General features: G+C 41.9%; 1 protein-coding gene across 2 annotated transcripts; it reads left to right on the forward strand.

The window, feature by feature from the left end:
* Positions 1-14317: 14317 nt before the first annotated feature.
* FGF6 (fibroblast growth factor 6) lies at positions 14318-25637 on the forward strand. Of its 2 annotated transcripts, XR_014951876.1 has the most exons (4): positions 14318-15051; positions 15967-16070; positions 18046-18293; positions 19814-25637. XR_014951876.1 is itself a non-coding variant. In XM_021546053.3 (3 exons), exons 1-3 carry the CDS (start codon positions 14712-14714, stop codon positions 18220-18222), a joined length of 621 nt encoding a protein of 206 aa, XP_021401728.2. In that variant the 5' UTR covers positions 14321-14711; the 3' UTR covers positions 18223-25637. The 2 variants fall into 2 exon arrangements, 1 of the variants encoding a protein (XP_021401728.2); XM_021546053.3 differs by having other exon boundaries at positions 14321-15051; positions 18046-25637.
* Positions 25638-26876: the final 1239 nt, after the last annotated feature.

Below are 26876 nucleotides of genomic sequence, written 5' to 3' on the forward strand. Positions count from 1 at the left end.
TTCCTCACCTTTATCTGAAAGACATTCATTATAACTTGTAACAAATCCACAGAAATAGATAGGTAATTCTCGTACACAGGTAGTAGCAATAAGTGGTCATGCTCGTAATGGGGTCTTCTGGCTTCTACAAACATATTCTGAATTTTCTTAGTGACTTTTAGAAGAACATCGAGCATGTGTCAGGTGTTTTCGTAGAATAACCAATGAAATTTGTCATGGTGACCACAGAATAAAATGTACTACTTCCTTATTTTACTGCTGCAAAATGAAAGACTTGAATCAAACACACTGTTGTATTTTGTAGATCATGGAAGTGTTTTTAAAAAAATGAATATACACTTGTGACAATAATTAGATTTTTTAAAGTAGATTTGTTTTTACTATGTTTGCTTTTTGCTTTATTTCCTGACTTCCAGATATTGAGAAGTTTACCATATGAGCAACTTTATAGGAACACTAAAGTGTTCTAGACCCTGTTATATTTGCTGCTTATTAATTATTAATGTTTTATGACTAATCAAAAGTCCCAGGGAGACAGCTTGAGATGCAGCTATGAAGTTTCTTGGGACAAACTTGAATCCAGTCAAAAAGACCCCACCAGACCACCCCTGCATCCCAGGGATGGGGAATAAGGGGAACAGTGGGAACTGCTTTCCCCCCCATCATGGCCAATCTTGGAACTCATCTGTGGCCCTAGAAGCTGGAAGCAGGTCTTCCATGGACACAGGGAAAATCCTGTCAGGAACTGGGATTCTTGGGATTGCTGGAACCACTGGGCTGACAGCAAAGCAGCTGTGGAGGGATGAGGGTTCTAGGTGGTGGGATATCCAAATCCACAGTTCTTCTGTGTGGGGATCCTGGCAGACCTAGCTTTGAATCAGAAACCCCTTCCTCTGTACTGCTGAAATTCTGCACTGGAAACTGGAGAACCTGGAACCAAATTATTTTCTCTCTTGATAGTGATTTTTTAAAGTGTTGTTTAGCCTAATAAAGGTGAAGAATGAAAAGCTCTGTTTTGGGGAAGCTGCATAATTTAAAATTTTCAGAGAACCAAAGGAATATTCACTATTTCATGATGATTGTAAAGTCACTGTGTAATTAACAGACTCAGCTTAGTATTTTTATCAAGTCTTGCATGTTGCAGAAAGCTGTGTAAGTGACCCAGCACACATCTCTTGCTGAACTGTCAAATACTTTCTTTTCCTCTGCCAGCAGCTTCTAAAGAAGAATCATGCAAGTAATGTGACCTAATTTGGTGTTCTAGAAAAGAAGGATGTAAATTCCTCTAGAAGGAGCGGGATTAATCCTGTTACAGCTCATTTTACATTGCTGGCCTTAAACTGAAATCAAACTCTGGTCCCAGAAAAGCAAGTGCTCTAACACTATTCTGTCTGGGAAAGGTAGTGGCAGAGCTATTCCTTTTTAGAAGTTGTGATGTTTATCTGTTTGTAAAACTTATATTTGTTTTATATTTTCCTTCAGTCAATAAATCTACCAACAATTCTTGAGCAAGTATCTTGCTTATACTTCTAGATTCTTTGGTAATAAAAATTATGCCTAGTATTTTTACCAAAGCATGAAGACTCCATTTAATTTAGTAGCACTTGGGTGAGACTGCCTCTGATTTATAGGAAAATAACTCAGCTTTTTGCCTTTTATTTTTGAAATGTTTGTCTTCAGTCCTCAGCAGATTGCATCCAAACTTGTTAGCAGAAGATCCTGTTAGTCTTTGATACTGAAATGAACCAACAAGATGAAATTTTGGAAAGCCTAAGGGGAAGGAATGGTATGGAAAAACTATTAATTCTGCTTGCTGAAGTGTGACCCTTGTAAATGCTGAATAAGCCTGCCAAAGATCATCTTTGTCTGGCAGATCCATGACAGAGCATTTAATACTCCCATTTTTCATACCTGTTCTCAAGGAAGTAGTGCTAGCAGCAGAATTTTAGCTGTCTTTGGAGAAAAGCAGAATATAGAGATGGGCTGACCTAAACTGTACTTTCTGTTTGGTCTGTGCCTGGCTGTAGAATACAGGCTACAGTTTATAGTGTAAAGCCACTTTAGAAATTCTGTTTCAGTCATGATAAGCTATTTAAGATTAAGAGGAAAATGACTTAATGGGCATGAGGTTTTCTATTTGTATATACAGTGCAGATTTCTTGGAAGGGTGACAATATTTAATGCCTTCAAAATGTCGTGTAAAATTATATGTGTGGCTTGAATAGAATAAAAAATTCTTGCCACAGGGAGAGGTGAGGAGCAAATGCCATTGTTTAGCTTCTTTAACTTGCTCATGGTGACCACTGTAAACTGCAGGTGCCCTTTACAGAGTCTGAACTGAGGTTATTGCAAGGAAAAAAAAAATGCCAAGAGTCTGTATTTGTCAAGAATATAACATAGTGCCCTTTGCCACTGGTCACTGGCTCTGTGACCCGTGTCTGTTTTCTTCAGTGGAACTGGTGACAAACAGGAGGAGAAGAATGCAGGCAGTTAAACACATGTATAGACCTTGCCCTGGCCAGGTGCTTTTACCCTTCTGTAATGCCAGAAATGTCACTGTTGGAAGGTGGCACTGCCAGACAGGTGGGAGTCATGCTCTAGGTCCTTTCTTCTGCGATAGTTCACTCTGGACAGCAAAATCTTAATGATGAAAGCATTATTTGATAACTTTTCCTGTTGTATGAGAGGTGAATGAAGCCATAGAAGGTGATTATGAAGAGGGGCTATAATGTAAGGATGGAATGGTTAGGGTTGGAAGGGGCTTTAAAGAACAACCAGTTCCATCTGAGATGATCGAGATTGCATGTTCTAACCCAGTTCTGGTATTTCTGTGCGTTTAAAAGTTGATCAGTTTATTGCATCTGTACCTCATTTCCCCCTCATTAGAGGAAAGATTAATTTATACTTGTGTAGTATTTTGAGCATTAGTCTTTCATGCCTTGTTTATTGGTTTGATTTTTTAATTTTTTTTTTTTTTTTTTGCCAGTGCTATACCCAAAAATACAGAGCTATTCCCTGGTATTCACACCAGGTCAGCTGAGTAAAGAGATGCGTGTCCTCTTCTTATATCTTTGCCTCATGGAGCTCTCAGGACAGACCATCAGTGCTGCATAAAAATAAATTTATTACTTCATACTATATACTGGATGTGATAGAAGTCAGTAGCAACCACAAGACTGTTGTCCTATGGGACCACAGAATTAGAAAAATATGTTGTTATTATTATGTATAAGGACAAACAGTTTTATTTCAGGTTGTGTAAGTTGAAGAGCTTGATTTTATGATGTAATAGCATTTAAACACTAAGGTGTAATCTTACCCCAACATTTAGAAACAAGTTCTTTTGAAGATTATTCCTTGGAGGTTAGGTCAGATTCTGGGTAAAGAATGGCAGTTCCTAGTTCTTTATTTCCTTTCCCACTTCTGTCAGAATAACCTGCAAAGGGAGAAAAAAACAACATTTGCCCTTTATAATAAAGGCTTCAAAAGAGAAAAGCTATGGAAATGAGTCAACTTAGGATGTGAAGTCAGTGTTGCAAGCTCTGCCAAGTGCAGCTTGCAGAAGATGAGACAGCTTGAGCAAGCCCTTCCACTGGACACGCACTTTTCACATGACATATTTTTTTAATTGTGAAATGCACTGTGGACTTGAGTTTGTGATGCTCAGTTCTGGTCTCATTGGTCAGTTTCTCTGCTTTCAGAACATACAAGTATTTTCAACCAGATCTGTGAAGGGCTGAGAAAAGGTGAAGAAATGTTCTCTGCTGGAGTAATTATCAATACACACAGGGAAAAAAACAGTCACTGAACAAAACAAGGTTATTGTGTCATGTTTGTAACACACACAGAAATATGAAGTATCAAATATTCTATGTAACATAGAAAACCTCTTAAAATCAGTGTTAAATCATGCAAGCACACTGCATGGACCAACACAGTAATGATGTGCTGTATCTCACTTCTCAGAGGAGCCATGGTTAGGTACTGTCATCTTCCTGATGGCTGTTGCAGTTCACAACTTCTTCTAAATCTTCACTCTAATCACTGGGAATGCAGCAAAAAATACCATGATAGAAAAGGCATCAACTTTGTGCAGTCTGTGGCCCACAGGGATGTGATGTTAGTTTTGATTGACATCCTGCTTTATATTTTGGCTTTCGCCTTCTGCTCTGTGTGTTGCTTGTGTTAATTCAATGTCTATCAATTTTGCTGAGTTACTCCAAAATTAGAGAGATATAACTGAGAGCAGAATTTGGCCTTGTGTGCCCTTCCAAGGGTGCTAAGTTTGAAGAGATACACACAGAGCAACACTGGCTAAATGGCAACTGAAGGGGAATATGAAAACCATCGGTAAATATTTAAAGGATGCAAAGACTAAAGAGGAGGTGGGTTTGGGCTGCATGTTCCAGTAAGAGTTTCAACTTAACTAACAGGGATAAAAGTAATAAAGGAAAATAGGGAATATTAGAGAAGCAGTATATCTGGAAACTTAGGAATCAGTCTCATAGTGTACATATATTTCTCTGAGAATGGAGTGATAGCCACTGTGTCATTTCCAAGAAAACAGGAGGATACAGCTATGCCTTTGTTGTATAAAGTACTCTTAAGTACCTGGAAGATGGCAAGACAGGACTTAATGTCTGCCTTTCTGTTTGGTCAGCAGAAATGGATTGATTTCTCTCTCCCTCTGTTCCACCTTTAGGAAGCATGTGGATGACCATCTGAGTCCAGACAGATTCTGTGCTTCATTTCCAGTTGGCTTAATAAGGTGATTGATTTTAAATCTGCAGAAAGGAGGATCCCATGGAGAAAAACTCTACCTTCCTCCAAGAGGTACCTTCCATGTAAAACAAAGCCTTGGGGGGATAAATCAATTTAACTTAATCCTTAAGTTAATTTAGGTTAAAATGAAGTGTAAAGAGAATTGTATGCTTCAAGGTGCTATCAGGTATTGGCTCACTCCTAACAGTGCCAAATATCATCAGAGCATCTCTGAGATCCAGTGGATTCAACAGGAGTTCAAGGCCCTTGGCCCCAGGCAGGAACAGACCCTGTACATATCAATTTAGGAGTATCTTGAACTGGGAAGTTACCAGAGTTGAAGTTGGTTTGGTTGTCTCCCAAAAGTCTTATTTTAAGCTCCTTAAACTGAGCCATAACAGCTCCTGCCTGGCATAAATTATAATCCTCCAAAATGCTCTGTACTCTCTCAGGCAAGTCATTTATAGTGACTGTTTCAACTCTGTTCCAAAGAGCAGTTTTAAATCCCAGCAGAAATAGCCTGACCCCACAAACAGGGGCTGCTTCCTTCTGCCCCTCCTCGTGTGTGCAGCACCCAAGTTATCAGAATGCTCTGTGCCTATTCCCACAGCGGAAATCCTACCAGCACAGGCCAGCCAAGCCTCCCTTTTTGAGAAGTGAATCTCCCTCCCTGCTCACCAATCAAAGATGGAAATTGCAGCAGGTCATTGGCAGGAGCATAGCCCCAAGCTTGATCAGCTACACAAGAGGATGTGAGTACTTCTGTTGAATAGTTGTTTGGAAACCAGTGCCTGACCACCAGTTGTTATCTTGGATATGTTTTTAGCCATTTTGGGCACTTCTCGCTGCCCATTGGAAGTGGTTCATATTTCAAGTAATCCATAAATTATGAGCAAGTAATGCAAACTGATGTTGCTACATGCAATATGGCACACACTACATTTATATCTTACTTTTGCTTACAGTGGGAAATCTTTTGCTGCAAGAGGACAACAATATTTTCTAGTTTTCCTTCTCCTCATTATTATTTTACAGCATGTAGGAATTTATGGATGAGGACAGTCAGCCCCTTTGCCTGGGTGTGAGACCCAGCAGGTGAGTCAGCACCTTATGATGGCTGAGGTGTCCCCCAGGGGCCTGTAATGGGACGAAGTCATTTTTGATGTCTTAATCTATGACATGGACAGTGGCATTGTTTGTGCACTGAGCAAGTTTGCAGATGACACCAAGCTGAGGGTGCAGTGACACACCTAAAGGACAGGGTGCCATCCAGAGGGACCTGGACAAGCTTGAGTAGTGGCCCAGCTCTGGGGGCCCAGCACAGGAGGACATGGAGCTGCTGGAGCCAGTGTAGAGGTGGGACACCAGGGTGATCAGAGGTTGCCCAGAGAGGCACAGATTGGCCAGTGAGGTGGAGGATGCCCCATCTCTGGAAACAGCCAAGGTCAGGCTGGGCAGGGCTCTAAGCAACCTGATCTGTTGAAGCTCTCCCTGCTCATTGCAGAGGGGTTGGGCTACGTGGCCTTTAAAGGTTACCTCTAGCCCAAATGATTTTATGATTCCATGAAAAAGGCATCAAGAATTTGGAAGGGCAGGCTCTGTACAAGACATGGCACAGCCATGTCTTTTTTGTAATTTCTTCTTTTTACTCATGATGCTGTCACAAGTAGCTCTTTAGAGAAACATTGTGCCCACTAATAACTGGCCTTGTGGATCACCTACTTCTGCTTAATCCATCTTCATTTTTATTGCAGAGTCATACAGAGCCAGACCTGCCAGACACTTAGAGAAACAAAGGATGGAAAACATAAAGCAGTCAAAGAGAGATAAGGATGGGCCAAGCTGGAGTGGTGTAAGAGCCTTTAACTTCCTGTTTGTGTCAGGAAGACTTTAATATAAAGTACAACAACCCAGAACCTATTAACATGGACTTCTGTGGCTAGTCCTTAAACTGACTCCTCGAGGTGGAGATTATTGTGTCATGAGCACCATTAACTTTCATAACATTAATTCCATGAGAGGTTATTACACATTAAATTACAACATTCCCATGCATCCAGCCTTCTTGTAACAGTAGGAGCAATGGTGGGCTGGAGAAGACAGCTGGGTTTGCACGTGGTCTATGTCCGTTTACTTAAGCAGAACCATTTTACTGCTGCTGGAGGAATGCAGCAAAAGGTCAGTGCTGAAACTCCACTAAAGTAAGCTGAGCACACATTCCATCTGCCAACATATGCTCACTCCTTGCTTGATCAAAAAGGAAATTTCAGAGCTCTGCTGCATGCTTGCCTTGACCCTGCTCGACACCGCCTGTCCAGTGGGCATCAGACAAACCATTCTCTAATCCTGCGTGGAATACGCATTCTGCTGAAAGGATGCTTGGAATAGCTGCACAGCAGCAGCAACGGCGTCATCCTAAACTGGGCCCATGCACAGGGAGAAGTGCAGGACAGCACAGAGAGGGATGTCAGGAGAAACGTTACATGAAATGCATGAAATGCATGGGTTTATTTCCTAGTCCTGTGCACCCATCACAACCTGACCCTGTCTAAATGAGACTCATCTTTGCAGGGGAAAAATAAACTCAATGTTGTCGTTCAGCTCTTGCATTTTCTTTGCCTGTGTTCTTCAAATGTTTCATCTTCTAAAGTCTGCCTGATCTGGTCAGTGTCAGAGGAGGAATTCTGTACTAACACCATGCACAAGGATATGCACCAACTTAACTGGGCTGTTAAAAATTGCAAAAGTGAAGCTCTTGTAGCTACAAGAGCTTTTGGCTGATTTAGAACATGCCCTCATAACATCACTTGATAAAAATAAGACTTGGACTTTTTAATAGAACAAATTACTTAGGCTTTATATTTAACCATGGTCACTGTTAAAGCTATAACTGGTTTTCAGAATATTTTAGGAATCTGATCTTGATCTTCCATATGTTAAAAACCATCATAACAAATACCTTACAGTGTGGTTCCTGACGAAGAATTAACAAGGTGGCTGCAGCCTTAAACACAAAAAGTTTGCTTTGGACTCAGATTTGCTGCTGTTTAGAGTATCTACTGGAAATTATAATTTCAAGGCAAAGAAGGAGACAGCCTTGAACCAGAAAAACTCACGAACCTGCATGATTTCTGTAGAGAGAGTACTGATGTTCTAGTTACTTGCAGCCAGCTCTTCAACAGATCTCAGATTCCAGTGGGAAAAATGGCACCAATATTGAGGTCTCCTTGATGCACTGAAAGCAGAGGATATTTTGACACAGGGAGAAAGGCTCCTTTCTGAAAACAGGACTTGCAGTCTTTAAAAATAATATGGAATGACCATTGTAATCAACCAGATTAGAACTGCATTTACTCATTTCATGTTGTCTTTAGGCTGTGCCTTGGGGAGAAGATTCAAGTCCATTTAAGTGTATTGTATAGTCATGGATTATGAGGAAAACATCTAAAATCACACAGAGAAAAACATGAATATAAAAAGATGAGGCTAAAGAATGAGGTCTTTACTGTCAGAAACCAAATTAATTTTTAAATATTGTATTTTATTATGTGTGATGAACACATAGAACCAGATCACAATAAACAATAATTTGGAGAGTGGAAACAAGACCCTTCATGAATGTGGCAGGCATTTGAGGAAGAATCCATCACTACTCCCAAATTAGTTTATTTTCTCTAACCTTCAAGCCTGCAGTTAGCAACAATAAATTGTAGGAAAAGTTGATACAATGAAGGCAGGGCTGGCATCCTGCTGGGCCTTGAAAAGCTAGAATAATGGATTGACAGGATTCTTGTGCAGTCTGGCATTAAGAAATGCAAAGCCTTGACCCTGGCAATAGTCCAGGCTGGGCACTGATTGACTGGAGAGCAGCTTTGCTTTGAGAAGATGGTGGGGATCATGGTGCAGAGAGTTGAACCCAAATTCACAGTTGTGCTGAGGCAGGACAGCCACAGACTGGGCTGTATTAGCCCAAAGGTGGCCAGGAGGTCAAGGGGTGAGGGAAGAGAATATTTCCCATCACTGGCACATCTTGTGTGCTATGGTCAGTTTAGGGCATCCTAGCACAGGAGAGAAGTCAACAGATTGGAGGAAATCCAGCAGACAGCCCCAAGGATGCACAGGGAGCATGTTGAAGGTGTTTAAGGAGAGGCTGAAGGTGTTTTCAGAAGTTTCTGAAGGATCAAGAGATTGCTAAGCTGTTTGGAGCATTTTTGACAGAAGGGGAAAAAAGCTTCTATTTGCCTTGGAAAGATGCCTTATGAATAATGTTCTGGCTATCATCAGGGATGTAATTCTGTCATCCTTCTGTGGAGAATTCAGAACATTGTGCCATAAATGCAGCCCTTCTTCAAGCACAGAAGATGCCAACAGGGTGCAACCCTAACAGCTCTCTGCAGGAACTGTGCAGGTCTTGTAGAATGAGTGGAGTGCAATGGGAAGAGGGTGGCAGAAGAGGAAGGGAGGAAATGTCAAAACCAGGATCCTTTCTATGGAAATTAAACAATGAATCACAACTACTTGAATGATGAATTAAAGCTTTAGACCTTCAGGTGTTGCCTGTTGTGCGGGGGTGGTGGGGGGAACCAAACACTTGAAAAACCCAGGGAAAAGTTCAGATGACTACACAAAAGGTTTCAGCATTTTCCTTTGAAATGTTAGAGAGGATCCAGACCAATAGATGAAGAATTGACATGCAAGAGAAAGCCCCCAACTGAGCTAATGGTGCACAACACAAGGAACACACAATAGCCTGGCAAATGACAGAAATTGCCTTTAACCTTCTATGATCATTATATAATTTAATCTGAATATTTCTATGGTCAGGAATCACACAGAGGTCAGCTGGGCCACTGGACAGAATATCATCATCAACATTAATAAAAACCAAGGAGTTTTTTTGCTTTCCAACTCAGAATGTTACTTAAATGTGGCATTTAGCATCCCTGTTCCTGCTGTAATGAGCAAATTGTGCATGAAATAAATGAACCAAATTAAACATGTCCCTTGTCATTCATCTCTTCTAATAAATAACTCCAGGCAGATCTCTGTGTCCCTGTGGGGGTGGTGGCTGTCACTTCTGTTTTCTTCAGCTCGGCCTTTTACCCTTGGACTGCCTGTCCTTGTGGAGTGGGAACAGCTGAGGAGGTGATGAGAGAAGCAGTGTGGGCTGGTGGGCACAGTTTCAGCATCAGGTGGGAAGCCACAGGTCTGCCATGGAGTCACTGCTCTCTTTTCTGACAGTCATTCCCATTTCTGTGGGACATGGAGAGGCAGACCTGGCCAGCTCAGGAGAGCAAAGACGGGCATATTTGATTGTCTCTGTGCTTGACATACCCTCTGCAGAGAATGAGTTAAGCATTAATAAGCAGTAAACCAAGAACTTTTTCCAAGCAAGTTAGCATCCACCTAGTCCTAAATCCTCCAGAGTTTCTTGTGGGAGTTTTCTCTACTTCCCTAAAAAAAACCCCAAAAAATCCAAAACAAAACAAAAACCAAACAAACAAAAAACCAAAACAACAAAACAAACAAACAAACAAAAAACCCCAGAAAAACAGCATGAAGCTGTTTTGTGATTTGGGCTTGCCTGTAAGAAATTGGCATGTGCAATCTCAGTGAGAGATTTCCCTGTAGAGAAATGGGAAGATAATTATTTGAGATCACTCTTAGCTGTTAAATTTACACACTGTCCTGCCCAGGTGTGTATGAGTGGCCTAACCAAGAATTCTGTGTGTGTGAGAAAATGGATGTTCCCTGTTAATATCTTGGCTTCCTCATGACTGGTGATGACAAACCATATTTGACCAGGTCTTGTACATGCTTTAGGAATCAGCAGCTGCAATGAAGGTATAGTTTTGGGTCAGAAGTTTGCTTGCTTCAGCCTCTAAGAGCTCATCAGCTGCCAAGGCTCTTAGGCAAGTTTCCTGTCTGTTGTCCTGTCTGTCCTGTCCTGTCTGTTTATTAATTTTGGGGATCAGCGTGACAACAAATCTGCCTCTCTGTTGGGTAGTGGGAAGATAAAGAACAAATACAGTGTGCTACAACCCTTTCTGTCATCCTCCTGATACCAGAGCTCAGGTCTTCTGCTGATTAATCATCTATCCAAATTAGCCTTGATGCCAACAACATCCATGTTCCCTGATGTTGTTGGCATGAAGGGAACAACACCCTTTTCAGTGTTACCAGTTCTACAGTTTGGTGGAGTCCTTGGGTGTCAATACAGCTCTGCAACCCTTGCTCTATTATTTTTTATGCTGCTTTCAGATTGTGATTAATATTTAATTCATAACAGTCCTGATATCTGTTACAGATCTCTCCACACTGGTCAGCAAACCCCATTAACCTAAAGATGATCATATGGGGCTCCATGGTCATACTTGGGCTTATAGATTTTTACGCAACTTGTCCCTGCCACAACAGGCAAATTTATCACCTGGAAATCTCCCTTCTTCACTGTCTACCATCAGCTTGGGTCTTCAGAGGCAAGGTGAACAATTTTAGTCCATCCTTCTGTGTTTGAACAAGGGATTGCTCTTTCCAGGCCTTAAAATAGGGAGGGAATTTTAATAGATTTGAAAATGGAACTTAGGACCCTAAGTCATCACACATTTTTTTGAAATACATGCTCTGCATGCATATCATGTTACTGCTCAGCTGCAGGACTTTTCTTAGACTATCTGAAAGTGGATCTGAACTGCTGTGCTCCAAAGAGGGGTTATTTTAATATTGTGCTGAAATACTGACAATGAAAACTTGCTGCTTTAGGCTGTGAGCACTGTCGCCCTGGGTCTCAAGAGTTTGAGTAAGCAGAGTTTGATTGCTGAAGTAAATTTTTACTATTTTGGAGTTCACAGGGTTTATTTTACTGCAAATGATATTGATATCTCCCTTCCAAATTTCACTGGGCACACGAAGCAGGACAACATGCTACCTGAAAATCAGAAGGTTACAGTGTGTTTTCTGGAAACAGTCACTTGATGGGCCAAGAGGACAAGTTTAAGCAGAATGAGACAGCTTTTAGAGCAAACAAGGCTTGCCTAATTGAATCAGAAGCTCAAGAATTTACATGGAGGTTCAAATGCTAATACACAGAAACTCAGCAACCTGCTGGCCACAGATCCAGCTGGAGAAGGGTTCAAGACTAATTTCAATTCTGATGCAGAATTGCTGAGCAGTACAAGACTGCAGAATGCACAGCTCCCAGCTGCACACTGGGACCAGACACTGGGGCCAGACACCAGGACTCCTGGTCTTAAGAAGACCAGGTGTCCCAGTGAAATCACAAATTTTAGCTATTTGGTTTGGTTTACAGATCAGCCAAGAAAAGTCCTGATTTTTTGCAAGCAAGTAATCTGTGCACCCTTCCCATACAGAATGATGTCAGATGGACTTGCTCAGCAGGAAACTGTTGGAGCAAGGCTGTCTTCTGGGTCACCACAGCCCTCAGCAGTCACTTTCCAGATGGATTGACTAAAAGATAAACCAATGCATCCCATAGACTTGGCAGAAATTATCTTTGTTTGTTTGTTTTGTGTCTGACCATTTGGTTTTACCTCTAGGATCAAGGGTACTGGGATGAGACACGGTGCATCCTACAAAGTGTTCCTTTAACCTGTGCCATCAGGACACCTTGTGGGGAATCCACAGTGGCAGATGTGCCAGCAAAAGCTGGAGGATTTCATTTAGCCCATGGTTTGTCTTTGCTCTGTGAAACCTGATGAATAAGACATAAAGATGCAAAGGTGATTAAAGCTGAGGATGGAAATACAGCTCTGCACCCATTACACTTGAAAAGTTATCCAAAGGGAAAAATAATCAGGAAAGAAAATATTACAATGCATGTTTTTACAGACAGTGATGGCTCTGATATCAGGCAGTGTTGCCAGAAGTCATATGCATTGGGAATGGGCAGGTTTCAGTCTACAGCATAAGAAAAACTGGGAAATCAGTGTTCCATGCTTTTAACAGGGACCCTGGACTTTGTTTCCCAGTGATGCTGGCCTCTCATGAAGACTGCAGCTATGATAAGAGGATGTAAAATACTACTATTATTCCTTCCTAAAAATGATATATGTGCTTTATATAGATGAAAAAAATCATCAGATAAAGTAGAAAGCAGGAGAGAAAAGGATTTGAGAATTTTCTTTATCAGCAAAAGATATCCTTCCTTTGGCCACTGCCCTAAAGCCAGCCAGAGTTCACGGCATGCTTGGACAAGGTTTTCAGGCACATGGTGAGACTTTTGGGGTGTCCTGTGCAGAGCCAGGCGTTGGACTTGCATGATCCTAGTGGGTCCATTCTAGCTCAGGCTATTCTGTGATTCTGTGACAGTCCAAGTTCAGCTTCAGCAAAGGCACAGAGACCTTGAAATGTCACCTGGCACAAGCCAGGGCCTAGCCCTGTGGGTCCCAATTATTTTATAGCTGAGCCTGTCTCCTGAGAGTAATTAATACTCACATACATCACTGACTATGACTGTTCACCTGTCTCAGGGCTGCCAGGGGCTCCCCTTCACCTCAAGGGGCTCCTGCTGGGGAGTCCGCAGTGTCCCAGGCCTTGTATTGCACCTCTGCTACTGTGAAACTCTGTCACACTGGGTGTGCTCAGTTTAATTATGCTTCCAGGTACTCGCCTCATTAATAGGCTTCTCAAATGACACAGAAGATGCAGGCCTGTGCTATGAGAGGCTGACAGACATACTGACAAAAGTATTTGTATAAATCTCAGCTGTTTTCCTCTGACTTATGTTTTGATAAATTCTGTGAAACTAATTGGGATAGGAGTCTAATCTGTCCAACTCCAAAGGAACTGAAACAGCTTCAGTGGAAAATGAGGGAAAACAATTAAGACAGTCTGAGCAAATGGAAGGGGATGCAAATTAAGATGGTCATAAGTTACAGAGATAGTGAGTATTTGGGCTTGAGGAAAGGAGATAGTGAAATACTGGGAAGCTGTGCCCATCTCACTTTTTCCTCATCTTTAACACATCACCTAAGTCCTTGTCTTGCTCCTACAAATACAATTGCCCCCCTGCTGGAGGCACACACCCTCCCCAGGTAAATGTGATCATCTAGAAGTCACCTCAGTGAAAACCAGGAAGATCTAATGTTCCTATCTACATGTCACTGCAAGATCAATGCCCCAGCCTCTGTGGCCTGTGCAGCAGAATTCCCACTGGGATAAAACCTGCAGGAGCTGGGGTTTCTGTCCCTGCTGCATGGCTTACCTCTCCTTCAGCCAGCCAGGAGCACTCCCTGCAGAGGTACAGACAGAGGTTAGCACATGGGTCATTCAGTTAGAGGTGCCTTGGCTTTGCAAAATGTGCACAAAAAGAGCTGTGGCCACCACAAGCTGATTGTCCCCGAGTATTGAGGTGCCCTGACAAGCACCCGCCAATCGTGCCACCAAGGAAGTGGCTGCAAACCTCTCATTGCTCACTGATGAGGTCCAGAACTGTTTTTACACCTTCTTCTCTAAATAAGGAAGCTGCCTGGGAGGCCTCTGACTCCCCGACCAATTTGACTCCTTTGCTTCCCACAGCCAATGAAACGCCACTCCTGCCTCCAGTCTTGGGTGACAGCACTCCAACCTCAGCAGGCAGGGAGGACACAGGTTTGTGTTACAGCCCTGGCAGCCTCACTTTGGGCAGGCTGTTGATGTCAGAGTGATGATGTGGGCAGGGACAGCCCCTGCACTATAAAGATGGCTCAATCAAATATAACAGAGGCTGCCCAGCGGGAAGCAGGATCTACAAACCATGGTCCCCACCAGTTGGAGTCCTACTGGCCTGTCTCTGCTCCCAACCCAATTGCTATCAGGCTTTAGTTTCAGGTCAGCAAGCTCTATTTGCTTTCCAAAAATAAGCCTCTGCCACCATGCTGAAGGGAGAAAAACAAGAAGGGCGGTATTTTTAGGGCCATTAATTCTGACCACGTGCCCAGGAGGTGAACCGGATGACCACAGCACAAAGACTTCTCATCACTATGTCCTGCGACGCCAGCGCTCACCGGACGTTGCCTGCGTTCCTTCTCCTGGGTTTGCTAGCCGGGATTGCTGCCACACACCCAGTTGTAAGCAGAACTAATGGCACATTGCTGGAGAGAGGATGGCAATCTCTGCTGTCCAGGTCCATGGCTGGGATGTCAGGGGAGAAGGCAGATGTGAACTGGGAGAGTGACTATTTGCTAGGAATCAAGAGGCAGCGGAGGCTTTACTGCAACGTGGGCATCGGGTTTCACCTTCAAATCCTCCCAGACGGAAGGATAAGCGGAGTTCACAATGAAAACCAATACAGTGAGTTGCATCCAGAAATGAAATAGAATAGATGTCACTTAAATGCTGTGAACTCTAGTAATTACCCTTCACAGAATGCAAATGTTATGACTTGATATTATTAATCTGTGCTACATATGTTGCCTTTTAAAGTCTCTGGGATGAATAGAAATGAGAACCCTTTGGGCTGAAATGTGGCACAAAATGTGGCACTTAGACAAATTTAGATAGAATTTATTTTTACCTGCTTTGCTGAACAGATGAGAAAAGACAAACCAGGTCGAAAACTGACTCTCTGCTGCATTTTCTTGCTCCTCACCTTCTCATTTGCCTTTTGAATCCAGGAGTTTTTTGCTGAGTCAAGCGTGCCAAAGCATGATTCTTGAATCCCAGCTGACCAGTCTTTTTGGGACACTCAGTGTGTCCTAAGGAAGGGATTTGCTGGTCCTGGTTTGTTCATTCTTGTGGGTGTTATTCTGTTACCCTAAGAATTAAGGAAAGCATTAGTCATGTGAGTTTGAATTTCCTGTAGAGGGCAGTTGCTAAAATCTTTTGCAGCAATGTCATATGGGACTTCAAAATGCAAACCACACTTCTTTAAGGCTCAGTAAAAAACCTTTTCTAAGTATAGCATATTACATAAAAATAATTTTCTTATTGAAAAAGTCCAGAGTTTGACAGATCAAAAGAGTTTTATAGAGCAAAAGGCTTATACAGAATGCGACTACAATTCTAGAATAATTATTTTCAAATCCTGTGACATTTAGAAAACCCAAGATCATCTCTGTGTATATTTATTTTGCTGCATTAGGGAGTTAATTCTTATAAAGAATATATGACAAGTTTGTTAGTGTTAAAAAAAAAAAGATATCTGAATTGCCTTCTGTTAACTCTAGATTCTGTGATAACACTCCTATTAAACTTCATGTTTTTCAGGTCTCTTTGAAATATCCACTGTAGAAAGAGGTGTTGTAAGTCTGCTTGGTGTGAAAAGTGCTCTCTTCATTGCAATGAACAGCAAAGGCAGGTTGTATGGAACAGTAAGTACAAGTTCAAGTAGCTTTCCACAATTTAAACAAAAGGGTTTTGAAGTGGTTTGGTTTGGTTTAGTGTTTTGCTTTGTTTGTTTGTGTTTGGTTTGTTTTGGCTTTGTTTGTTTCAGTCTTTTCCTTATGGAAATCTCTGATTACAAGCAGAGAAAATAGCCCTCCTGTTACAGGGAGCCTGCCCAGCCTGCTGTCATCAGTGCTATTTAATGCAACAAGCAGCATGGCTGTTACAGGGCTGAGATTTTAAATCTTTCCTGTAAGACTGTGCAGGGGACACTTTAGGAAAATGAACATATTCTGCAAATAGTACAAGATTAATTGGATGGCTTCTTCTAAGGTCACAGGGCTGCAAACACATTGTAGCAAAGCTGAGCCCCATTGATTCCATCCTGCATTTCATTGTGTGTAGGAGAGGCACAATTATTGCTATTTCTAAGAGCTACCCTTAGTAAAATAATGACCACATGCTCCTTCCTACCAAAAAACCCACACCATCAAGAATAAATAGGAAGTCTACCCTACAAGGTCAACATGTGTGCCTGGGGTTATTTTAATGATCAGTTTTGTGAGATCAGTTGCAAAGGGTGAGAAAATAATACCTATTAACAATGGTGTGCAAATCATACTGAAACACCATCATCCTCATATAGATGACTTGCTATTTAAATGCAGTTCAACCTCTGAGATGTGAGCAACTGCATCCCCAGTCGCAATATCCAGCAGAAAAAGTGCTTGTTAGGAGGTGCATTTGAAAGAGGCTAGCCCTGGGCAATAGGTAAAATCAGCCCATCTCAAAGTAATGAATGGCACTGGTTGTATCAATCTCTTTTGTCAAGGAACAGCAGAGTCCTTTCCTTTGGAACAGCTGTAATTTCAACAAAGCATTGCAGTGGTTTAAAATAACATCAAATGTTGTGAGGGACCTGTGGCCATTACTAACCTGGCTGATTCCCTCTCACACTCATAATGACAGTAGGACACTTTAAGGTCCCACTTCAGGAATATTCCTTCAATCACAAGTGATCACAAGCACCTAAAAAGTGCCACAAGTCCAACTGCTTTACGTAGCTGGGTCTTTCTAAAGAAGTGCAGGGTCTGGCTTCAGAAATTCCTTTGATTTTTTCCTCCACTTTCAACACAGTTTTATTTCTCTTCAAAGACACTTCCAAAAGCTGTAAGAGATGTGCATTTTCCCTTGCAAAGCACAAGGCAAGTTAAACTCTTACAGGCTTTGGGTGGTGTTATCACACTGATGCCCAAATAGAACTGCATTGGTGGCATCTCATGTGCCAGATATTTGAAGTCAGAGAATTATTCTGCTTTCTTTTTTAATTTCCTCTGCATTTGACTCCTCCTTATCCTTGCACCTCCTTTCCCAGATAATTCCCTCTCCTTAGATTTTCATGTTTTGACATGGAGGATATTAAAACTATTTTCCCAGATTAGAACTGGCTGCATAGTTAAATATTACTAATGGTTTAAGAAAGAAACTATTTACTGCTAATCAAATCTCTTATTAAAGCAAGCAGTTGCCCCTAGACACTGCTGTTTCAAAAAGCTCTGAAGGTTTCAACAGCCAGCATAATTTTTTTTTTATAAATGATGGAACTTCTGGCAGAGGGGAGGTCTTAAATAAAGCTGTTGTTTGGGTGAGAGGGTGCAACACTGACAGAAATTATTACCTGTGAATAAAATGAAGAAATCCATGATATATAATGAATTAACTCAATCTACCACAGGAAATACACAGTCCATTATCTGGACAGGTGGCATCTGAGTTCATCTGACACCAAATTAGCACCGAGGAGGGAGATTTATTGTTGGGCACAGTGGCTGCGGCACCACCTGTCGCACACTGCAATGAGCCCTGGTGTAAAAACGCAAGGAAGAAAAATTACTTGGGCCTTGGTGGAAAATGGATTGTACCTGATTTGTATCCCTACCCCCTCCCCTCGCTGTTCCTTAGGCTGTTTTCCAAGATGAGTGCAAATTCAAGGAAACCTTGCTGCCCAATAACTACAACGCGTATGAATCCAATGTTCACCACGGCGCTTACATAGCCCTGAGCAAACACGGCAGGGTGAAGAGAGGGAACAAGGTTTCTCCTGCCATGACAGTGACCCACTTCTTACCAAGAATATGAGCGCCAGCAAAACAGAAGATTAAATCCCAGGACAAACTGTTTCATTTTGCACATGGGGAATAACGTCCCAGGTAAAGTATTTATACTGGTCATTGAAAAAAAAAAAAGGAATCTCTATATCTATGTGTATATTTGGATAAAAATATTTGTACTTGATTCATCACATAGCATATGTAATACAATGCTGCTTCTCTTCTACTCTGTACAAATTTTACATGGCTGTGTGCCTCTTTTGGTGCTGTACAGAGAAAAATGCAAGCTGGAGTGCAAAGGAAGTTTTTGGAAGATGCAGAATGGCTGTGGGTAACCATCTAATCAATCATAGGTGATTTACTAAATATTATTTACCTCAGATAATAACCTCTTGCAGTGAGCTGTTTACATATCATGGGCCAAATCACCAGATGATTTTGCTTCACCAGAGCTTCAGGCAGTTCACTCCATCCGAACATCTGCCTGCACCCCCCTCTTCAGACTGTGTCCTGTCCTGTAAAGTCCTCAACCTGTTTTGATCACCAAGGTGCCAATTCCACAACTGTTTCTACACAAGAGAACTGTCTGTTCCCAGAGCCCCTCTGTCTCTGAAGGGATTCCCCAGGGTCTCCCCACATGGACTGGTTGGCATAATGAAGACCTACAATCAATTTCCCTTGGAAAGGGCCACAGGATAAATCACAGATGGGTCCCAAATGCAAAACTGATTTGGGGGTGAGGATTTTGAATGGCATTTTGTGAGTTTAATTTAGACTTACCTCCAATATAGATGTGTACATCTTTAATATTAATATTTGAATATATATAGACATGGGATGGGTGAGTGTGCATCTATGTAATTACATACTTTTAATGAATCAGTCACCCCAGTCTCCTGATGTCCAGGTGCCTTTATATAAAAGAAAAGAAATATTTAAAGGCACTCTATCTCATTTAGCCTGAATGTTGTTGATCTCTAAGAACTAGAACTGGTCTGTGGGATGCATTTTATAAAATATAAGAAATTCATGGAAGCTTCCAGCAAAGGTTTATTTTAGAAAACTCTGTGTTGAATTTTCACTGTTTTAAGTATATTTGGTTTGTCTCTATCATATCTCCCTGAAGTATTAAGGACAGAAAAAGGAGGCTACACAAGCATAACTTCCCATGTTCCCATGGGACAGAGGAATTCATGCCATAATTCCAATTTCTGTCACTTGCAAAGCATCAGTTTCAAAGACAACACAGCAAGCTATATGAAACACTCTTCAAAGCTCTCCTAGAAGCTGTACAAATGGCACATAACCTTGCCTTGCTATTTTGACAACCCTTTTCCAGATCACCAATGAAGCTGCATTCTCTGTGCCTTTGAAAGAGTATTTTAAGAGGTCCTAAGTCAATAGTCACTATAAATGTCAGTTACCAGAAGCCTTGGTATTCCTGCATTGGTGGCGTGCTCCTAAATTTGAAACTAGATTCAATGCAATGTCAGAGCATGAGCATTTTCAGCATAGATGGACCATGCTGCTGCAGAAGTGAATATCTGAGTGCAAGATTATCTCCCACGTCCAGCCAAAATGGGGCTATGTCCAGCCTTGACATGCCATTCTATTTGCAGGGGCTGTCTATTCGTGATGAATTTGAGCCTTCTGATATGCATGAGAGACACTGTCAGGGCCAGATCCCCAGCTGGAATAAATCAGCCCAGGAAAACTATCAGTTAATAGCTGCAGAAGATTTGGCCCAAAGGACATACCCACAAGGATGGATCCACTGTCACCATTCCTGAGAAACTGTCAGGGCAATTGTTTTGTGAACAAAAGTTTTCCAGCATCTCTAGTGTGACTTATACTTGGATTTATCTGGTTCAAATGTAAATTATGATCATAGTGTAAACAAAGAGAAAAAAAGAGTGGAATGCTGCTCACAGTACAGGAATGGGATAATTTGGAGGATGCTTTGGAAGGAAAGGAGTTGAGAGAAATTGCTCTCCATTTTCTGGTCTTGTGGTATTTCAGAAAGAAGCCAAGATGACACACTTTGTTCACCCACAATGTGTGCAACAGTTTGATTTTGAAAAATGTTCATTTGAAGTGAAAAATCAGGATGTTTTGAGTGGGGAGAGAGTGGGTCAAAGAAAGGTTTGGAGGGTATCCGGCAGTACAATGACCTAAAGTCCCTAGAGGTATAGAGAGCTGTGCTGAAATGCATTAGTTGGCAACCTGCATCCTGGTGTTATATTCTTAATTGTCTTTGAAATGAAGTTTGAAAAAGTATGGAAGAGTCCAGGGATGTAGAAGGAAATAGAGTTCAAATGCTGGCACACAAATTTGTTTCTGATCACAACTTAATCCAGCATCCTTATAACAGGTTAAAGACTGTTCCCTCTTAAACCAGGGCAGCCTAGAAGAAAGTGATTGTTGCCAGGACTGATAAGCATTGGGACAGCTGGCACAAAAGCTTGGAATCAGATTCACTGGCTCCATTTTGCACACACTGGTCAAGCGAGGACAACCTGTAGACCAGGTCACAAGAAGTCAGGACAAGGGAAACAGCCTCAAGCTGTGCCAGGGGAGGTTTGGGCTGGACATCAGGAAGAATTTCTTCAGTGAAGGGGTGGTGAGGCATTGGAATAGGCTGCCCAGAGAGGTGGTGGAGTCACCATCCCTGGAAGTGTTCAGGAAATGATTGGATGTGGCTCCGGTCTAGTTGACAAGGTGGGGATTTGTCAAAGGTTGGACTTGATGATCTTGGAGGTATTTTCCAACCTCAGTCATTCTGTGATTCTACAAATCAGTTTAGTCACAGCCTGCTAGCCTGAGACTATTCTTATGAACTGCAGATCCTTTTGGATGCAGTTTTGGTGGGCATTTGGAAAGTCCCATCAGTCACTCTGCTGAGTTACTCTTTACATCACTGCTTTTTTCCTCATTACAACTCAATGCCAGCCAGATCAATGTGGAAATCACAGCTGGAATCAAAGAAGTGTATGTGACTACATAAAGAAAACTCATGAATCTAATAGGATTTCCCAAATCAGGGCCAAATTATGGACTTCAAAACATATCTCAAGTGTGCATTAACAGGGATCATGCCATGGGCTGAGCTTTGAAAGCATTGCTGTGAACCACACCAGCCTGTCATGCCCACATCTTGCCCATGGGTTTCTCCTGTGGAGTTGATGCCTATTTTTATGTTTTTCCTTCCTCAGGCAAATCCCATAACATTCTAAGACTTAATTCACCCCATTAGAAAGTAGATTTGGCTGGAACTGAATAATGTTCTTAAATAAATGTATTTTTCCCAGACATGCAGAGACACAGACACACATAGAGTGGAAAAGCAGAGTAATATTTGTATACCTCACTAACCATTTCAATTCCAAGATTTTATTTTGCACAGTAAAATGGTGCCAAAGTTCTCAAATTGCTTTTTTTTTTCCACTAAAATATACCTCATGTTCTGATTCAATATGGACTCACAACTGAGACTGTAAATTTGCAAGAAACACAAAACTGTCCAATCGTTTGTGAAATTGCTTCTATTTTTATATGTATGTGCTGCGCACAATAGTTTAATGTATTCATAAAATAAAATTTTATACATTTTTGGTAGTGTTTTGACTCTGAATCCCTCTTAACACTTGGTTTTTTACTTGATTCAGAAATGCTGTGTTAACTCCTCATCCAAACCTGGTTTTTATTCCCCTCTAGAACCAGAGTATGCATTGATGCACTGTAATTCAGACTTCTTGCCTGGGAAGTGTCCAGGTGTCCTGGGAGGCATAGGCACTTCCCATGCTCCCTTCCCAGTCTGTGCTCTCAGCTCAGGGGATGAGAAATCTCCCAGGAATTTTGGGGACAAGAGATAGTGGATAAGCCTCACACCCCTATGAAGAATAGGAAACATTTTGCTGAGTTTATCTCATTTTCTGCTTCCTCGCAGGTAATTTGACACTTAATAATATCTCTGTTTCTATGGAGACATTTAGAAGGGAAAGGACTGTTGGACGGCTTGAATCCAACCTCTTAGATGAGTGCAGGACCAAATTCAAAGCTAGGGGAAGATGTATCAGGAAGAATCTCATCTACCCATCTCCTGCAACAGTCCCTGCAACAGCTTCATGATTCATTGAGTTCTGGTTGAAACTCTGGATAGCAAGTCAAAGGGAATCAAGCACACACAGATGTCTCAAAAAGGTCACTAGAGCAGCCCATGCTTTGCTGAAAGTCTAAGAGGAGTTGGAATCTTCTTTAGGGTCTTCACACAAGACACATTAGCCCTGTGCATTGACTGAAAGTGTCCCTCCTGCTGGAGTTAACTCTTACCAACACAAATGGTTGCAGAAATAATCTGAAGCATCCAGTACCATGAAGAGAAAGGGATAAAAAAGGCAAAAAGAAGGCTTTCTGATAACTCACATGTAGAGGATCAGCTCAGCTGCAGGTACACAAAGCTCAGGTCCATGAACTGTGAGGTTTCAGTGCAGCCTGAGACCATGTTCAGAGCAAGGAGCAGCACCAGTGCCAGTGCTGTGATCCAGAACCCTCCCCATGCTAGGCTGAGCCCCCAGAGTGGGCAGCAGGGCAGGGGGGATTCTGCCCCTCTGCCCCGTTCTGCTGAGACCCCCCCTGCAGGGCTGCATCCAGCCCTGGGATCCCAGCACAGCAAGGACAGGATGCTGCTGGAGCCAGGCCAGAGCAGGGACACCAAGGGGAGCAGAGGGATGGAGCAGCTCTGCTGGGAGGAAAGGCTGAGGGAACTGGGATTGCTCAGCCTGGAGAGGAGAAGGCTTTGGGGTGACCTCATTGTGGCCTTGCAGTGCCTGAAGGGAACCCACAGGGAAGATGGAGAGAGACTCTTGACAAGGGCCTGGAGTGACAGGACAAGGGGCAATGGCTTCACACTGACAGAGAGTGGGTTTGGGATTGGGTATTAGGAAAAAATTGTTCCCTGTGAGGCTGCTGAGGCCCTGGCACAGGTTTCCCAGAGAAGCTGTGGCTGCCTGTGTATCCCAGGCAGTGTCCAAGGCCAGGTTGCATGGAGCTCTGAGCAACCTGGGATAAGTATTGGCCATCTAATTAAAGACATGCTTGTAAAAGGAAATAAACAGCCCCCCTTCTCTTTTGCATTTGTCTTTTGGGGTGTATTTTTTGTTTGCTTTACTTTTGGCATTTGCTGAAGCCACCCTGCTCTGCATCAATTTGAGCAATGGAGGAGACAATTAGGTCCCAAGTATTTAACTACAGGTGACTTTGTTCCTTCAAAAATGATCCAACTGCAAACTCTTGTGCTCCATGTTTGGAATCACAATGACTTGAAGAAGACAAGAGGACATTTGGTTTCCTTGTCAGAACCAAAGATTAAAGTAGGAAGTAAGAATCTCTGACAGCTGCTGGACAAATGAGGAGACTCAGGGTAAGACAAAACACCGGGAATCTCTAGGTTTAATACAAACCGGAATTACAGTGAACTGGCTAAGGAAACAGCTGTCATTGGAGAAAAAAATTATAAAAACAAACAACCAAGTATGCAGCCACAAGCAGAGATTTCTTTTTTCTCTCCAGCCAAGCTCTGCATCTCTCTCAGTCCAAAAGCATGTTTGCTTTGGAAGCCATACACTGCTGAAAAGCGTTTGGCCAAAATCCAAGGGGCCAATAAGTCCAGATGAGCTGAACGAGCTGTGTCAGTGGATCATGAGATTTGAACATATTATTGAATCCTGGATCTCATAAGCACATATAATTGTTGGTTATTTTTTGTCACGGGGTGTGGACCAAAATGCCTTGATTAGGACTAATTTTTTTCCCCTCACAACTGATTGTTTACAACTCACAATTTTATTGTGTGCTTTTATGAAAAGCATAAAACCATAGCTGACAGCTCTGGAATAGCTTCCCCAAGGACAATGAAATGCCACCAACTTACGTCAAACAAGAAATCATTAGCGATGATATCTAAAACAAGATAGTTTGTATTTGTTTCAGAGCACAATGGAGAACAACTTCCTTTGCTTTTTTTTTTTTTTTTAATGAAAAATAATCCATCCTGAATCACTCCAGGTGGCTGGAGCCTTGCTTTTTTCCTGGAGTTACTTTGCCTATGACCTGAGCCTAGGACTCACTGGACTAACACATATCTTCCAGCTTACTGAAGAGGCAATAAAATGATTAAAAAACCCCAAGAAAGGAATTATGCTAATCAGCATAGGTGTCAGTGAGATCAGGAGAACTTCAACTACCCCAGTGATCCAGAGAGGGACAAGCCAGTTTACATTTAACCCAGGGTCAAAACACAGGTGGAATGGTTTAAAAGTCACAGACAGTAAGTTTAGATTGGATATTGGGAAGAAATTGTTCCCTGTGAGGCTGCTGAGGCCCTGGTACAGGGTGCCCAAAGAAGCTGTGGCTGCCCTGGATCCCTGGCAGTGTCCAAGGCCAGGATGGATGGGGCTCTGAGCAACCTGGGATAGTGGAAGGTGTCCCTGCCCATGGCAGTGGTGTTGGAATGAGATGGGCTGTAAGGTCCCTTCCAACACAAAGCACTCAATGATTCTATGACGATGATGATTTTGCAAAGGCAATTACTACAAAAATTGAAACTGTGGGAAAGTGGACATATATGCGGCATGTCTGTGTGTCACTTTCTCTAAATCTTGAGCAAATCTTGAGCAGATGTGTTTGCACGATTTAAAGAGAAATTTGCAGATTTTAAAATAAAAAGCTAATCTCCAAAGGGATTTTTTTCCTACACCCCTATAACAATCAACATGCAGGTCCACAGGCAATCTGGGTGATTGGAATTTCTTGTGTATGATATTTCTTATGTATGTTTGCATTCTGCACAACCTCAGTTCATGCTGAGATGGTCAACAGCAGGTCATGAAGGTGGTACCTTGAATTCATTGCCATTCTTCCACCAGAAAGGAGACTACGAGAGGAACAGAGTAAAGGGTCAAGAAGTGACACCAGTGTCAAAGAGACATAGTCATGTTCAGGGTGGGCAGATGGGCTAACCAGCCTCTGGCATGTAAGAAAGTTCACCTGGCATAATGGAAAGGATAATAAAGAACATTAAATTAAAAAAAAGTATTAAGTTGCATTTCTAAGTTTTGAAAGAATTGTCAGTGAAGAAATCTCTCTGCTTTTAGAACTGAGCAGGTTTGATGAGAGTCCAGAACTTCAATAAAGATGACTAAAACAGCCTGATTGACTTATTTGAAGGAGAATGCATTTCCCAACCAGCCCTGGCATGGCACCCACTTGTAACAGCTGTGAAAATGGCCAAAGATCAGTAGGGCCCAGGTGCAGGATCAGTGTCCCAGCAGCTGATGAACCTTTGCAGAATATGACTCAAGTTCCTTCTCACTAGCAATGTTGCAGGCTGAGAAAGCAACATGAAGAACTATTGTGTTTACACTTAAAAAAAAAAAAAAAAAGAAATTGTAGCTGCACATCTACCTGAAAAGACATTTTGTGAAGGAAAACCTGAATCAGGGGTAGAGTTCAAGACATATTTTTGCCAGATTTCTGTTCAGTCTCATAAATTCTCCTCAACATGCTCCCTGTCACAGAAATACCTCAGAAAACAGAACCCAGCTTCTAAGCAAAGATGATCTAACAGAGTTTAGCTGAAAAAATGAAACCACTGTTACTTGTCTTGCTCTGGCCCTTACAAACTTTGATTTCCATGTTTCTTTAAAGGACTCCAGAATCATAGACTGGTCTTGCAGTTGCTTAGGAAATCTTTTTATTTTCCTTGCATTATAAACCCTGAGTACAAGGACAATGTTCAGTCATGACTGTCTTCATTTATTATTTATGCTTTTGTGTTTAAAAAATTATTCTTAAAATTTAGAGAGAGCAAAGATTTCTCCAACAAAGTTTTCGTTTCAAAGAGGTCCCACAAAAAAAGAAGTCCCAGAGCTAAAGAGCAACACCTGCAATTGCACTGAGGCAGCTCTTACTGTATCAGTCACATGCTGTGTTATTACTGTCCCACAGTAAAAGTGCCCTTGGCTGATGATGACGTCTGCATATTTTGTCTTCTTGTTTCACTGCATTCCCCTCTCCCTCTTTTCATTTTACATTCCTAATTTCTTTAACCCAAACCTTTTTTAATCTCTTCTTCAAGGAGACAGATCTGAGTGAGACATGTGAAACCAAGTGATTGGAGGAAGTTTAAAATTAGGTTACAACAAATTTTATTATCGATCCTTGTCTTCTGCCTAACAAGGGGAAAATATCCATCTAGCTTATTGGAAATTGTCAATGAATGTAATGGCAGACATCGTTGAATCCTAGGAATACTTAGATCAGAAGGGGCTCCCAGATGTTTCTAGTCCAAGCTAAGTTAGCAATGTTGGGAAATAGGAAACTTTACATAAACTGAAGAGTTTTCCTAAAATAAAACCATCAGCTTGCATTTAGGCACCTTGTAGCATATTACAATAGGAGATGGATGACTGAAATGACTTTCTCGTTGAGGCTGTGTATCTGCGTCCTGAGGATTCCTTTGCACCTGGAAGCAAGCACACCAGGAGAAAAGTGAAAATTTCTCAGACAAGACACAGTGCCTGGGCAGGCAGGTCAGCAGGACTGGGTGTGCACAGGGCAGATTTCAGAATCCAGACAAATTTCAGGCCTTGCAAGCCTTAACACCAAAACAGAACATTTTTCAGC

Source organism: Lonchura striata, chromosome 1A, assembly GCF_050655825.1.
Source record: "Lonchura striata isolate lonStrDom1 chromosome 1A, ASM5065582v1, whole genome shotgun sequence".
NCBI classification, from domain to species: Eukaryota; Metazoa; Chordata; class Aves; order Passeriformes; family Estrildidae; genus Lonchura; species Lonchura striata.